Consider the following 15,465-nt stretch of genomic DNA (forward strand, 5'->3'; position numbering starts at 1 on the left):
GACAGGTCATGGGCTTAGGGGAAAACTGGAACTGCTAAAGGATCACAGCAATAAAATGACCCCCAATGACATCATTCCATATCTGTAGGTCAGTGCCCCACTCAGCCTACATCAGAGAAGCTCCTTCTTAAAGTAACTGGGGATTAGCAAAGAGACTCACAATTGGACAAGGCGTGGAGAATGAGAGACGACTGTGGAGCAGTCAGTCCGAGATGTCGCCATCCCCTCAAGGGTAAGGGAACTGTGTAGAGAGGAAGCTAAGCGCTAAGAGCCAGAGCTGATGGCTGACCAAAGGGAGCAGCATCTTCCAGACACAGCAGGATTGGTGCACATATGAGCAACCACAGATTTGTGTGTTGCAGCATGCACAGGGCCTGCGCACGTTCAAGCCTGATAGAGTCCTAACACTGAGAGGGAAAGGCAGACATGGGGTCTGCCTTGTGGTTATTTTATTTTATTTTATTTTAAAGACAGGAGAAAACAGAACATAAAGTTGGACGGGTAGGGAGGCAGAGGATCTGGGAGGGATTCAGAGAGGGAAAGACATGAGAAAAATATGTTGGGCAGTGGTGGCACACACCTTTAATCCCAGCACTTGGGAGGCAGAGGCAGGTGGGTTTCTGAGTTCGAGGCCAGCCTGGTCTACAGAGTGAGTTCCAGAATAGCCAGGGCTATACAGAGAAACCCTGTCTCGGAAAACCAAATAAACAAACAAAAACAACTCAAAAAACAAATAAAATATGTAGCATAATTCTTTTCAATAAAATAATAAAGTCAGATTCTCACTATATAGGCCTGACTGGCTTGGAATTCACTATGTAGACCAGGCTAGCCTCTAACTCATAAATCCAATCGCCTCTGTCTCCTGAGTGCTGGGATTAAGGGTGATACAGGGTCTCATGAGGCTCTGTTGGCTTCAAACTCCCTATGTGTTACCTTGAACTTCTGATCCTCTGCACTTCCTGTGTGTTACAATTACAGACACCCTTGCCGCTGCCACCTCCTCTTTCTCTCCCTCCTCTTCCTCTTCTTCCTCCTCCTCCTTTCCTCTTTTCTCAAATAGCGGCTCTCTGTGTAGCCCTGGTTGTCCTGGAACTCTGTAGACCAGACTGGCCTGAAACTGATCCGCCTGCCTCTGCTTCCTGAGTGCTGGGATAAAGGCAAGCGCTACTACTGTTCAGGCGTGCATTTCTAAACCCAGTCAGTCTAAACCCAGTGGTGCTAGGCTTTGTGTCAGACGAGCATCTAGGAACTGGGTTACTTCCCTAGCCCTTTGTTTCTGTCTTCTGAATTGTAGTAAGAAAAATAAGATCTATGTTCAGATTACCTTTTGATGGGGGGAGGAAGGGAGTTTGGTGAACTGTGCTGAAGATCAAGCCAAGGCCTTCCTAACTGTAGACAAATGCTCTCTATCACTGACTTACATTGCTGGCCTCATCTTAACGACCTCTGAGGATACACTTGGGTAGTTTAAATAAGAGTCACACAGTAAGGACTGGAGACACGACAGACAACTGAGATTTGTGGAGTTACTGAAGACTTTTGGATGGGACTAAAGGGTCAGGGAGATCAGCTCAGAGGGCAGGGGTAGGAGGACTAGGAGGGATTTTAAGGGTTAAAGGGTTGGCGAATGGAAGCTCTGCTGAAGCTGTGAGGGTTTGGTGGGACTTAATGACTACCAAGAAGAGCCTGAGGGCAAAGAAAAGCCCTGAGGGCCCAGCATCCAAGGTGTATGCCAGGCTTGACTAGTCACAGACTGGGGAGTTCAAGTGCTTTTAACATGACCAATTGGAACAAAGATGGCTTCAGTAACAGAGAAAAGTTTCATCATACGCTTCCTTGCAGGAGGAAAAGTCCAGCTGATGAGCATCTTGACTGAGGCTATGATTAGTGAGGCTTCGGGTTCCATCGAATTCTGACAATGTCTTCTGAGAAGTTAAATGGGACCCATTACGAAGTTTGGTACCCTTCAGTGGGGTGACTCGATGGAGGAGCAGGAATGGTGTGAGAGATCCATTTGTAGGACAGGGTGGATGAGCTGCAGAGAAAAGCACCTGTTGACAGAAAGGGAAACTTGATTACACTGGACTCATACACATCCTAAAGAGAGAGAGGCAAACGACAGAGAGGATGGAGGAGAGCCTCATATTCAGCTAGAAGCCAGAATATGATGAGACTTCTAGCTTCTTGGGAACCTGAGTTGGGAGGATCCTGTAAGATAGGGATCTGGGAGAAGGCAAAGCCACATACAGAAACTCCATCTCAAAATAACAACAATAGCAACAGTTGTAACCAAATACTCCTAGCTACTACTTGGGGTGTTTATATTATAACACACACACACATTTCTTTATGGTGAAGGACGACAATGAACCAAGTTCCTTGGTCACACCAAGTATACACTGTCACAGAGCGACATTTCCAGTCCTAGGTCTTCAGAGAAAGGCCTCACTGGGTAGCCCAGGCTATCCTCAAAGAATCTTGCCTTGGCCTTCTGAATGCTAGGATTACAGGGGTGTGCCATCACCCCTGGCTCCACGAGTTCCTTTCAGCTAAACAGCTTTTGCTGTTCTTGTGTTTAGCCTCAGACAGCTGGGTACATGTTATCTTTATAATAAGGCATTTCTGTCATTTCCCAAATATAGGGTAGCATGACGGTAGCCCTCCTCTCAAATCAGAGTCAATTTTTGTTAAAGAAAGTTTTCAATTTGTTTCTGAACCCTAATTAATCTTTATATTTGAAGGGGAAAAAAAAGGATTTAAAAACTTCTTGGCAGCCTGGTGAAGAGGGAGTTGGTTCTGGTTTGGTCACCATTTTTTTGTTTTTGGCCTTGGCTAGAGAGGAGGTTAGAGTTCTGCCCTTGAGGTAGCTGGTGACATGTCACCAGGCTGTGCTCTTCTGAACTGGATGTGGCGGAGCATGTCAGCAATGCAGGCACCCAGGAGGCGGAGGCTTGAGGAAGGTGAATTTGAGGTCAGCCCGAACAACACAGGAGGAATCTTGTTTTGAAAAATACAAACATAAAAACGGGGAAGCCATTTTTATTTATTTATTTATATTTTATTTTATTTTTATGGTGGGGGTTTGGGGATGTGGAGGGGTGGAGAGAGAGGTAGAGAAATGTTAGCAGTTAAGAGTAGTAGTGACTGCTCTTCTAGAGGACCCAGGTTCAATTCCCAAGAACCACATGATCGCTCACCACTGTCTGTAACTCCAGTTCCAGGGGATCTGGGACTTTCACACAGGCAAACCATATAAAATAAAAATAAAAATAAAAATAAAAATAAAAATAAAGACATCATTTTTAAACGTGGGGAAGGGGTGGTTTGCATTAAGAAAATTGGTGGGCAGTTAGGTACAACAATTGATCGAGACTTTGCCTTTTTGGAGTGCTAGAGATGGAATCCGGGGTCTCAGGCATGCTGAGGCTTTTCCAGGACACCACTCTAGTCCCCACTCCACTAAAAACCCAAATACTCCTCCTATCCCAGGAAAAAACAAAACCAACCAACCAAAAACCCAGGGCTGTCGAGATGGCTCAGCTGGTAAAGGTACCTGCAGAGATCTGTCAGGTGGTGAGGAGGCAGGGCACATTGTATGGCAGCGCTGCGGGCCAGTGTGCACAGGATGGCAGCCTCTCCCTGAGCCTTATACCCACATGGTGGAAGAAGAGAACCAACTCTTGAGAATAGGTCTCTGACCTCCACACAGAGACCAAGAGAGAGGTCTCTCCTCTCCCCTGCCCAGTCTGTCATGCTAGGTAGTTCAAGCTAGTACTCCCCATATACTCCAGGCTCTCCTCCAACTTGCTGTCCTCCTGCCTCCAGAGCTCTGGGATTGCAGGCATGTGTTAGCACACACGGCTAAGCCTCTTTTTTCATGAAAGTTCACAACACAGCCATGGCCAAGTGTAGTCAGCACGTGAACAGCGTGCCCGAAGTCATGCTTATTGAATTATACTAATGTTTTGAAACAGATCACATGAATATTCCCATTTTACACCCGAGGGAACTGATGGCTAAAGAGGTCAGAAGGCTAAGTGCTGTTCGAATCACCACTTGAACATGGATTTGCTATCTCTGATTCAAAGCCCATGGTCTAGGGAAGAAACGTACTCTCAAAATTAGAATCTGAGAGAGTTCCCACCCTCGGGGCAACGGAAACCACATGAAACCTGAAGTGGGTTGAGCATCTCTGACAATCTGCAGGTTCCCGACAGTGCACAACCTAGCCAGCCCGCGGCCCGCTGCGCGACCTCCCGACACACGAGGGCGCTGCCGGCTAGTGTCGCGAGATTCTTAAAGCCGGAAGGGCGAAAGAGCAAGGGTCACGTAGACGGCGCTCCCCGCCCGGCTCGCGTTAAGTTCTCGCGCGAGTTGTACTTCCGCCCTTTTGGCTCTCCGGTCGGCACCATGGCGGTCGGCAAGAACAAGCGCCTGACGAAAGGTGGCAAGAAGGGAGCTAAGAAGAAAGTGTGAGTGGCGGATCGCGCCGATCCCCGGCCGTTGGGCTCCGCAGGAGTTGGTGGGCGGGTTCTGGGGTGCGGTGTGGGGCGGATGGTGAGGATGCGGGGTGGATTGCGCGGCGGTGCTGCGCTGCGCGGCTGGCGGGTGCGTCCCGGGCGGCCGCCTCTCCGCCACCCGGCCGGGTGTCGCGCGCCGCGTGTGATCTCCGCCCTGCGTCTCCAGCAGTCGCTCGCGTGTCGCGCGCGAACCGTGGGCTCCTGGGTTGCTGGAAGTCCGCGGCACTTTTTAACACCGCTCTTACGTCAGTAACTCTGGTTGTCCATGCCAAACCCATGTCAACTTGTGTGCAGGGGTCTCGTGGGACCGACCTGGAGACCCGGGACACTTGCTTAGCAGCAGTTCGTGCTGTTGCGGACCAGTCACTGTCACAGATCCCCGGGGTTCCAGGGCAGTGTGCATGTAGTGTTGCCTGTGTGATGGAGGAGTGGGGAAGGCATGGCTTCGAACTTGGCTTTGTGCACTGGCAGACCAGCCGCCTTCGCAGACGCTCACCCCATGGTGAGGGCGTCCATCATGTTGTATCAAGTGCAAGCCGATTGCAAGATCGTGCCTGGGAAACTGTAAACAGAAGTACGAAGGATAAGAGGAGTTTAAAAGTGGTCCAGTGTGTTGTTAACGATTTACAGAGAAACTTGAGGTTATTTTTCTCCCATTTAGGGTCGATCCATTTTCTAAGAAAGACTGGTACGATGTGAAAGCTCCAGCCATGTTCAATATTAGGAACATCGGGAAGACACTAGTCACGAGGACTCAAGGAACCAGTGAGTACTGAGGGCCTCTTTTGCTTTGTTCCTAAGCTGTTGCATGTGCATATTAACCGGCGCCTTGGTCAACTCTGATGGGGCCTTGGTTTGAAGTGTCAGCCCGGTGGTTGGAGGGCCTGGCATTGGGAGTGCTTGGTCTTAGTACAGACGTGGCAGCAATGAAGTGTTTGTGCAGCTGTCCAAGAGAACGTTTAGGTGTTGCCAGTAAGTCACTGGTGTGGAGGTGGGTTTGGTTAACAAGTTAACGGGGTTTGTGGTTCTTTTGTAGAAATTGCCTCTGATGGCCTCAAGGGTCGTGTGTTTGAAGTGAGCCTTGCCGATCTACAGAATGATGAAGTTGCGTTTAGAAAATTCAAGCTAATCACTGAGGACGTTCAGGGCAAAAACTGTCTGACTAACTTCCATGGTATGGATCTTACCCGGGACAAAATGTGCTCCATGGTCAAGAAGTGGCAGGTGAGACCAAAAGCTATGAAGGTGTGAGTGCTGTGGTGTGGGTGTGCAGATGTGTCGTGGGTGTGTTGGTTGGTAGGTAGGATCAAAAACATGGAATGGAGACGTTGGTTTCATTTCAAACTCGGGATGGTTCTCGCACTAGCCTGGAGTTGGGTCCTATTTTTACATCCGTGAGTATCACTGTTAATTCTTGTGTGCTGGAGGTAGGATCCAGGGCTTTCCACATGCTGGGCCATCAGTCCTAACATGGAGCTGCATCCTTTAACTTGGTATTGTTTGTTATGGTCACATTAGGTGAGGTGGGCAGCTTTGCCAGTTTGGGGACTGTTCTAGGGTTACCATCGTTAGAGTTGATAGAGAAAAGGTGCTCTGTCTAGCTGACTCAGTTGTCTGACAGTGGAGTGTGGCTAGAGCCAGATTCGGTCCCCTTCTGTCCTAGAAAGTAGTAACAAGCTTTGATAGCTTAATTTCTTCCACATCAGCTCCTGGGGTTGTGAATATGAAATGACATGTAGGGAAATGGGCTTAGCATGGTGACCAGCAAAGAAGGCTGATTCAAGGGAAAGCAGTTGAGATGTATCCTGATATTGACAGTGTGTATGGGAATGAGTGATGACAAGATGTTTCGGTCCCAAATGAAGCCTACTGATTACCGTTACATTTGTTGCTGACATTCCCTTACATACTTTATGTAATCTTGGAAATAATAGGCTATTTAGTACATACTGATGTATACTCCTTTGCAGTGAAGTGGATGCCGGGATTTTGTTTCCGGGCAGTTCTGCTGGTCTCAAACTCTTGAGTGATAGGATTGAAGGCATGTACCACCGCTCATGGCAAATATTGGGTATATTTGAGAACTTATAATTTGTAAAATTCAAAGAAATCAGATCACTTTGCCACAAAAATGGTCCTCTAAAAGGTGGTAGTATGATCTAATTACAGATTTTATTTAGCTTTGGAATTATGTTTTTAAGTTCTTCGTGTAACTTTAGTTAGGAATAAAAAGGCATTTAGAAAATACAGTTTGACAGCAGAACTTCTCCACTGCCCTCTTCTTCCACGAAAGGATCTTCAGGGCTGGAGGGACCGCTCAGCGGTTAAGAGCACTGACTGCTCTTCCAGAGGTCCTGAGTTCAATTCCCAGCAACCACATGGTGGCTCACAGCCATCTGTAATGGGATCTCATGCCCTCTTATGGTTTATCTAAAGACAGCTACAGTGGACTCACATAAAATAAATTTTTTAAAATAAAAAGGGTCTCCAACCTGTTGTGATCTGGTACTTGCTATGTTGACCTTTGTATACTGAGTGCAGACATGCGTCATGTACGGCTTATCGTGTGTTTGGTTTTTTTGGACTCAAATTCCTAAAAGATCCAACATTTTGTGTGTCCTGCTTGGAGTACTGAAACTAAAGCCGCCACACACAACCTATTTTTCTTTTCTTTTTTTTTTTTTTTTTTTTTGTGTGTGTGATTTTTCGAGATGGGTTCTCTGTGTAGCCCTGGCTGTCCTGGAACTCACTTTGTAGACCAGGCTGGCCTCGAACTCAGAAATCTGCTTGCCTCTGCCTCCTAAGTGCTGGAATTAAAGGTATGTGCCACCACGCCTGGCTGTTTTTCCTTTTTAAAAGATAACAACATACAGTTTCATTCTGTCTATACTATCTTAGAATTTAACTTTCAAAGCTCTTATGTTTGGGGGATGTGTATGGGTCTAGTTGATTGTTTTAAAGGGAGGGTAACAATGATTTTGGGTTATCATTTTAATTTCACTTTAAGGAAGTTCCATAAACGGTATATTTGTCACATGGGCTTGACATTCCCAGGGCTTTACATTAGCACTTAAAATGATTTAGGCCGTTAAAAACAATAAAAGGGAGGGGAATCTCTGAGTTCAAGGCTAACCAGGGCTATGCTGTGAGAACCTGTCTTAAAACAGCAAACATGAGCTGACAGTATCCTTTTCTCACTAGACCATGATTGAAGCTCACGTTGATGTCAAGACGACCGATGGGTATTTGCTCCGACTTTTCTGTGTTGGCTTCACTAAGAAACGCAACAATCAGATAAGAAAGACATCTTATGCCCAGCACCAGCAAGTCCGCCAGATCCGGAAGAAGATGATGGAAATCATGACCCGAGAGGTGCAGACCAATGACTTGAAAGAAGTAGTTAATAAACTGTAAGTGCGTTTCTTTTTCTCCTCTAAAAACATTCAGAAGGCCTGTTAAATCATCCTTCTGTTAAAGAAGAGGTGGAGTTGGACCTCAGCTTAACGCTTTTTAGATTGAAGTTATCTTACAGTGCAGAGTGAAACTTAGACTTAAATACACAATGAATAGCAACTTTAACTAATAATGCATGGGAATATGTGATGAGAAAATGTTTCGGTCCCAGTTGATGACCACTGATAACTATTACATTTTTCTGATGTTCCCATGCAGTAGACAGGTGGTTAAGAGTTATACAAAAAAGCATAAGGAAGACTTAAATGTTGATTTTGTTGCTAGGTGTTAAATTTAGATACTAAGATTGTTCTTTTTGCCATTTAAAGATAATTGCTTCCTTTTTTTTTTTTTTTGGTTTTTCGAGACAGGGTTTCTCTGTGTAGCCCTGGCTGTCCTGGAACTCACTTTGTAGACCAGGCTGGCCTCGAACTCAGAAATCCGCCTGCCTCTGCCTCCCAAGTGCTGGGATTAAAGGCGTGCGCCACCACGCCCGGCCCTAATTGCTTCTTGTATGAGAGACGTTGGTTGGTTTTTTGTTTGCATGTCTTTTAAAAAAAGTTTTATTGTTCTTGCAGGATTCCAGACAGCATTGGGAAAGACATAGAAAAGGCTTGCCAGTCCATTTATCCTCTTCATGATGTCTTTGTTAGAAAAGTAAAAATGCTGAAGAAACCCAAGTTTGAATGTAAGTGAGAAATCATGTGTCATGAGATGGAAGTTTGTGGAACCAAGTACGTGGTTTTAGAAATGACTGGTTAAAATTCTTGATGGGTTCATGTGTATGAGTGATTTGCCTGCCCGTGTGTATACGTTCCTGGAGACTTCGGTGTTGAGGGACTGGGGCTGCAGATGGTTATGGGTGTTGGGTGCTCTGCAAGGACAAGTGCCACCTCTTCACCACTGAGCCAGCCTCTGCATGAAGGTTTTCAGGGCAAAGTAACGGTCGCTTCCTTCTGGCTAGTTTTAGGTTCTGATACTTGTTTCTAACAGGATCCTCTTTTCCTTTCAGTGGGCAAGCTCATGGAGCTGCATGGGGAAGGCGGCAGCTCTGGCAAAGCAGCTGGAGACGAGACGGGTGCTAAGGTTGAGCGAGCTGACGGATATGAACCACCAGTCCAAGAATCAGTGTAAAATCCAGATTTTTAATAGTGACAAATAAAAAGTCCTATTTGTGATCGTTTGCTTCTGGCCATTGATTTGAAACATGAGAGCCTGGTGACTGAGTCAGGTATTGATTTTAATGGGTTTTATCCATTAAGTTAGAAGCCAGGTTAGTAATGAGACAGGGTGGGGCTCTGTCTGGCCTCCAACAGATTTGGATATATCTGTTTTTGTTTTTTTTTTTTTTTATTACATATTTTCCTCAATTACATTTCCAATGCTATCCCAAAAGTCCCCCATACCGCCCCCCACTTCCCTACCCTCCCATTCCCATTCTTTTGGCCCTGGCATTCCCCTATATTGGGGCATATAAAGTTTGCAAGTCCAATGGGCCTCTCTTTCCAGTGATGGCCGACTAGGCCATCTTTCGATACATATGCAGCTAGAGACAAGAGCTCCGGGGTTCTGGTTAGTAAGTACATCATGTTGTTCCAACAATAGGGTTGCAGATCCCTTTAGCTCCTTGGGTACTTTCTCTAGCTTCTCCATAGGGAGCCCTGTGATACATCCAATAGCTGGCTGTGAGCATCCACTCCTGTGTTTGCTAGGCCCTTGCATAGTCTCACAAGAGACAGCTATCTTTGGGTCCTTTCAGCAAAATCTTGCTAGTGTATGCAATGGTGTCAGCGTTTAGAAGCTGATTATGGGATGGATCCCTGGATACGGCAGTCTCTAGATGGTCCATCCTTTCATCACAGCTCCGAACTTTGTCTCTGTAACTCCTTCCCTGGGTGTTTTGTTCCCTATTCTAAGAAGGGGCACAGTGTCCACATTTTGGTCTTCATTCTTCTTGAGTTTCATGCGTTTAGCAAATTGTATCTTATATCTTGGGTATCCTAAGTTTTGGGCTAATATCCACTTATCAGTGAATACATATTGTGTGAGTTCCTTTGTGATTTGGATATATCTGGTTTTAAGGCGTGTGCCACAACACCCTGAAAATAGAAACCAGCATACTCCAAAGTTCTTTTCTCCCTTTAAATAAACACACTGCTCAGTAGCAGAGTTAGTTATAAAGTAGCATCAAAGATGGTTTATTACCGCAAAAAGGGTCACAGCATTAGGGTGGTTAGGACCGTTGGTTTAGACTCCATACTTGGTGAAGCAGAAGACTGAATACTGGAAATGACTTTAAGATTTTATGATGCCCAGGGATCATCCAGATCTCGGGCCTTACATGTGCTAGTAAGTGCTTTGCCACTGAGCCTTTGTGTGTGTGAGAGTGTGTAAACGCGTGCGTGCCATATTTCATTTTTTTCTGCATGCCACTCCAGAAAGTTCATATTTATGGAGATCCCTAGATTTTTCCAATAGATAATTCAGTTTCTTAATTTTCATTAAGCAGTTCCCTCCCCCAGTTTTAGCCTATACATTTACAGGGTAAAGTTTTAATAATCCTCTAGGCAAATAGTCTTAACAAAATAGGTGCCTTGGACATGGTAGCAAGCGAATACTATCACAGCTACTTTTCTAGCTGTGAAGTATTAGTTGGCATCTCAGGCGAGCCTGTTGATGTGATCGCTGATTTCATTTGTGGGCTTGAGTCAACCAGCATCCTTCCTGGGGTGAACAGAAGCCAGTTGGTGTAAAGTTGGGTCGTTAATAGGAATTGAATTTGTGTGAAAGTTGGTCTTCCCTGTACTACCATGAGGCTGGATATTTGTAAGATTGGTATTACTTAGTCTGCTATATCTTTGAGTAGGTATTTAGGGTAGCCTACCTATAGGCCACCCTGAAAATCTGTTAGAAGTGCCTCCAAAGGTCTTTGAAATGATTTTACCTTAGTCTATGATAGAAAAGCAGATTTTTGTAATAAAGACAAAACTTATACCTTTCATTGGTTCCTTTAGTGTGGACTGAGGGCAGCGCTAACTGTAGACTAACTTGAGAAGGGGAGTAAGTCCTAGGGAGACTTCTCAAAGGATGGGCCATTGTAACGGGATAATGTGGGCGAAACGATCTGCAGTTACTTGGTTATCTGAAGCTTGTCTCTGGGAGTCACTTCTCAGGAAGTTCTTTGAGTTCATTAGTATTTACATGTACTTTATATCCAGAAATTTTAAGAAACATTTTTATGTATATGTGTGTGCCTCACTGTATCACATGTGCCTGCAGAGATCAGAAGAGGCGTATCCTCTGGAACTCGAGTTCAGACAACTGAGCTACTGAAACTTGCAGGAATTGCTGAGATTACAGCTAAGTGCCACCATCCGTTAAACATTTGAATGAAACTATTGTTAGTCCCAAGCGGTGCTGGGACTTCATGTCTAAAGTTTTTACTGCATGACAGATGCCTTGTTTGACAAGAGTGGGAATCTCATGAGACTTACTGGTTCTGTCACACTGCCACCTGTAAAGGTACTGGTAAAGAGAACAGTGAAGTCCATTGGTCTGAAGCACTTTGAGTCATTGTACCTGAGACTTGAATGTAAAAAGGGATGGAGAAGTAGACTTGGCTTCCTGGTTTTGCATAAAGTTGTATGTCAGCTTTTTATAACTGAAACCAGTACTACTTTAGGTATGTTGATGGAAAGAGAAGTGGCTTATTTGAGTTCATATTTAACCAACTGGATCCTATTGCTTTGGGTCTTTGGTGGTGGATGCATCATAGCAAGAGTGGCTATGGTGGTCACATTTACCTTGTGACCGTGCACTAGAGACCAGAGAGCATATCTATGAACAAAGACCCGATATACCCACCCAAAGGCTCTATATAGCGTGTGGACCTGCGATCCGTGCTGCAGGTTGGCTTTAGCTGTGCTGGTGAGAAGGCTTGCTGATGGTAACTAATGAAATGTCTGAATGGATCTGATTCTACCCTCTGTTGGTTAGTTTAACAGTAGCCTTTTAGGATAGCATCGAAAATCAAGGTTGCCCAAGTGTGTCAAACAGAAGTGGCTTAGGCAACCTTCTACAAACCCTGTGTGTCTACATACATGTTCTTCTGTGTACAGTATGCCAAAAATAAAACCTTGTGGCTGCTCTTTGCATGGGCCATGTTATACTTACACTTATGTCCAGTGTAATCCTGAAGGATGAGGTAATGTCTCCCTTAGGAAAAGTAGGCTTGGTATCTATCACAGCCATTACTTTGAGTGGGAAAGTCCTTGGATTTTGATTCAGTAGCCTCGTGTCTTCTGTTAGTGAAAGGACAGTAACCCACATGCGTTAACGTGAAGCACCAATTGCAGGCACTTTACTTTGATTCAAAAGCATATCAAAAAGTATTTGTGGGCTAGAGAGAGCTCAGTGGTTGATTGACAGCTCTTCCAGAGAACCTGCGATCAATTGCTAGCACCCACATGGTGGTTCACAATTCTCTGTATCTGGTTCAGCAGGTCCAAAGTCGGTGGGGAACAAGCATGCATGTGGTACACAAATAACATGGAGGCAAAGTAATTCACACTTTAAAAAGCAAATATTTCAGCATGTATCTCCGTTAGCTTTCTGTTATGGTGATAAAGGTTGCTTAGCAGCACTGCCTTTGCCTGGGTGACCAAAGTATAACATTAAGTTACGGGTGGCAGAAGATGTTGCTTACTACATGACAGCCAAGATGCAAAAGAAGGTACCAGGGTCCCAATATGTACCAGGTTTCTGCCTCCCAAGCAGAATGGGATTGAAAGCTTGCACCCATGTTTTAAGAAGTAAACAACCTCCAAATATCAGGAAGTCCCTGAAACTTAAAAGGTTCACAAGGCCCCTTGCTCCCTGAGGTTGTATAAACAGTAAGGATTACTGGAGGAAGGAGACTCTTAGGCATATATGAGACTCCAACTTGTTATGTTGCCTGAGAATTCTGTGGAAATGCCAGGATTATAGCTTTTATAAGTGATCATCTATATCTTCAGTGTTGGGGTAGGCTTTTCAATGATACACCTGCCTTGAATTCATGCCTACTCCTTTTTGTTTGGTTTTGGTTTTTCGAGACAGGGTTTCTCTGTGTAGCTCTGGCTGTCCTGGAACTCACTCTGTAGACCAGGCTGGCCTTGAATTCAGAAGTCTGCCTGCCTCTGCCTCCCAAGTGCTGGGATTAAAGGCATGTGCCACCACTGCCCAGCTTCATGCCTACTCCTTAACCCACACTCTTGTAACCCCAATAAACTAACTGGTTAAGCAAAAATTAAAAGAAAAAAGCATGCACCTGGCCCTGACTTTTATTTTTGAGAGATCCTGGAATTTGATATGTAGACCTGTAGTGGTGAGACTAAAGGTGTGTCTAATACCTGACCTAATTACTTTTTAAGTAAGTTTCACTATATTGCTTAGGTTGGTTTCCAGTACTGGGCCTCTCATCTCAGGTTCAAATGCATACCACTGCTTTGATTTGATCTTATTCCTAGATATTGTCTAAAAGAGATGAGACATCATGTTCACACAACAAAAACTAGTTTTGAAAGTTGGTTTGGACCAGAATGGTCCCTTTTAAGTGCCTATGTTTGAATTATTGGTCTCCAGTTAGTGCGACTGTTTTGGAATTACCGGGTATATAGCCTTTTTGAGGTGTGCCACTGGGCTTTGAGGTTTCAAAAGTTCAGGCGAGGCTTGGTGTGTCTCTCCTCTGTAGTTTGCAGATCAGGATGGAGAACTCAGCTCTTCAGCCGGACGTGGTGGCGCACACCTTTAATTCCAGCACTTGGGAGGTAGAGGCAGGCAGATTTCTGAGTTCCAGGCCAGCTTGGTCTACAGAGTGAGTTCCAGGACAGCCAGGGCTACACAGAGAAACCCTGTCTCAAAAAACCAAAAAAAAAAAAACCCAAAAAACCAAAACTGAGCTCTTCAGCCACTGCCATTGTCTGATGATGACCGTGAGCCCCCATTAAATGCTTGCTCCCTTTTGTAAGTTGTCTTGGTCATGGAGCTCCCTCACAGCAACAGAACAGTAAATCAAGGTTGGTACCAATTTATTCATTGAATTAGAAGCCTAATAGATTGGGTAAACAAATTGTATCTGTATGTTTAAATGGTAGTAAAAGAATTGATTCAGCATGGATAATTAAGCAAAAGAAGGCAGAAAATACTATATGCTTTTATGAATTTAGCAGTTAATCAAGTGGAAACCAGAATAGTGGTTGTGGTGGGAAGGTCGAAAGGTTCATAGTGACTGACTGGAAGTGTGAAGGGACTCTGAAGACAAATATTTCATATATTGACTGTATATGGTGTCAATTCATAGAATTATTTATTTGCTAGCCATTTGTCTTATGTAAATTATGACTCTTAGCTTAAAAATGGGTACAACCAGTCAGGTCATTGGTGATACCAGTTTCTTGGCTTCCCTGGAGTTCCAGACTGGGGCCTGGGTACCACTTCTAGGAGTCCTGGGGCTGGATCCCATCATGCTTTCCAGCACTTCGGGCTCTGCTCTGCACTGTGCTGGAGAAGATGTCCTGAATCTCCTCCCTGAGGTAGTCAGTTTCCATAAATTTCCTTACCTGGTTCTCAAAATCTATGTCCATCCCCTAGAACATGATCTACCCCATCCAATAGGAACAACCAATAACAGGTCAGGCCACTTGAGGGCCACATTTGTAGAGGATCAATACTTTGTTTTTGTTTGTTTGACTTAAATTTTTGAGACATGGTCTCACTATATAACTCTGGGTTTCCAGGAAGTCACTAGAAATAAAAACTCACTATGTGGACCAGACTGTCTTAAACTCAGAGATCTGCCTCTGCCTCTGGAGTGCTGGGATAAAGGAACGTGCCACCCAGCTTTCCAGTTTTTCTTTTTGAGATAGGGTCTAGTTATGTAGCTCAGGCTGGCCTGGAACTCACTATATTGACCAGGCTAACCTCAGACTCCTGACCTGTCATTTGGTCTCTGTCTTCTGAGTACCGGGATTTCAGAGTCTGACCAGCACGTTTGCTCTGCATACAACCTTTTCACCACTCTTTTAAAAATCCTGTCAACATTTTCATACATCCACAGAGAAAGCAGTACTGTCTTTGTGATGCTGAACTGGAGGGTTAAATGCAATGAATCCTTTGAGAAATGATGACTCTGGTTTTCGGCCATGCGTGGCAAACAGCGTGGCAGGCTGCAGGAATCTTCGAGTCATGTCTTGTACTGGCCGTTTTTTTTGTGTGTCAACTTGACACAGGCTGGAGTTATCACAGAGAAAATAGCTTCAGTTGGGGAAGTGCCTACAAGAGATCCAGCTGTAGGGCATTTTCTCAGATGGTGATCAAGAGGGGGAGGGCCCATTGTGGGTTGTTCCATCCCTGGGCTGGTAGTCTTGGAAGGAAGCCAGTAAGGAACATCCCTCCATGGCCTCTGCATCAGATCCTGCCTCCTGACCTGCTTGAGTTCCAGTCCTGGCTG

The 15,465-nt window shown here is 45.0% G+C and overlaps 1 protein-coding gene and 2 non-coding genes across 3 annotated transcripts; all 3 read left to right on the forward strand.

Annotated features, from left to right (window-relative positions):
• Positions 1-4,319: 4,319 nt before the first annotated feature.
• On the forward strand, positions 4,320-9,159 carry Rps3a (ribosomal protein S3A). The gene is made up of 6 exons (XM_085835791.1): positions 4,320-4,475; positions 5,185-5,288; positions 5,560-5,747; positions 7,725-7,933; positions 8,555-8,664; positions 8,989-9,159. The coding sequence occupies exons 1-6, from the start codon at positions 4,414-4,416 to the stop codon at positions 9,108-9,110; spliced, it is 795 nt and encodes a 264-aa protein (XP_085691917.1). The 5' UTR covers positions 4,320-4,413; the 3' UTR covers positions 9,111-9,159.
• LOC115030704 (small nucleolar RNA SNORD73) lies at positions 6,352-6,422 on the forward strand. The gene has a single exon (XR_003836303.1). It is a non-coding gene; the product is annotated as a small nucleolar RNA SNORD73 (small nucleolar RNA).
• Positions 8,118-8,186, forward strand: LOC115030705 (small nucleolar RNA SNORD73). The gene has a single exon (XR_003836304.1). It is a non-coding gene; the product is annotated as a small nucleolar RNA SNORD73 (small nucleolar RNA).
• Positions 9,160-15,465: the final 6,306 nt, after the last annotated feature.

The sequence above is a fragment of the Mus caroli genome, unplaced genomic scaffold (assembly GCF_978045245.1).
Source record: "Mus caroli unplaced genomic scaffold, Mus_caroli_1 scaffold_3, whole genome shotgun sequence".
In the NCBI taxonomy this organism is placed as follows: Eukaryota; Metazoa; Chordata; class Mammalia; order Rodentia; family Muridae; genus Mus; species Mus caroli.

Excerpts from the sequence above, each read along its gene's own strand:
- Rps3a (XM_085835791.1), top strand. The coding sequence starts at position 4,414 with ATGGCGGTCGGCAAGAACAAGCGCCTGACGAAAGGTGGCAAGAAGGGA. Across the intron at positions 7,934-8,554 it reads AAAGAAGTAGTTAATAAACT|GATTCCAGACAGCATTGGGA; the intron begins GTAAGTGCGTTT and ends TTGTTCTTGCAG. Across the intron at positions 8,665-8,988 it reads GAAGAAACCCAAGTTTGAAT|TGGGCAAGCTCATGGAGCTG; the intron begins GTAAGTGAGAAA and ends TTTTCCTTTCAG.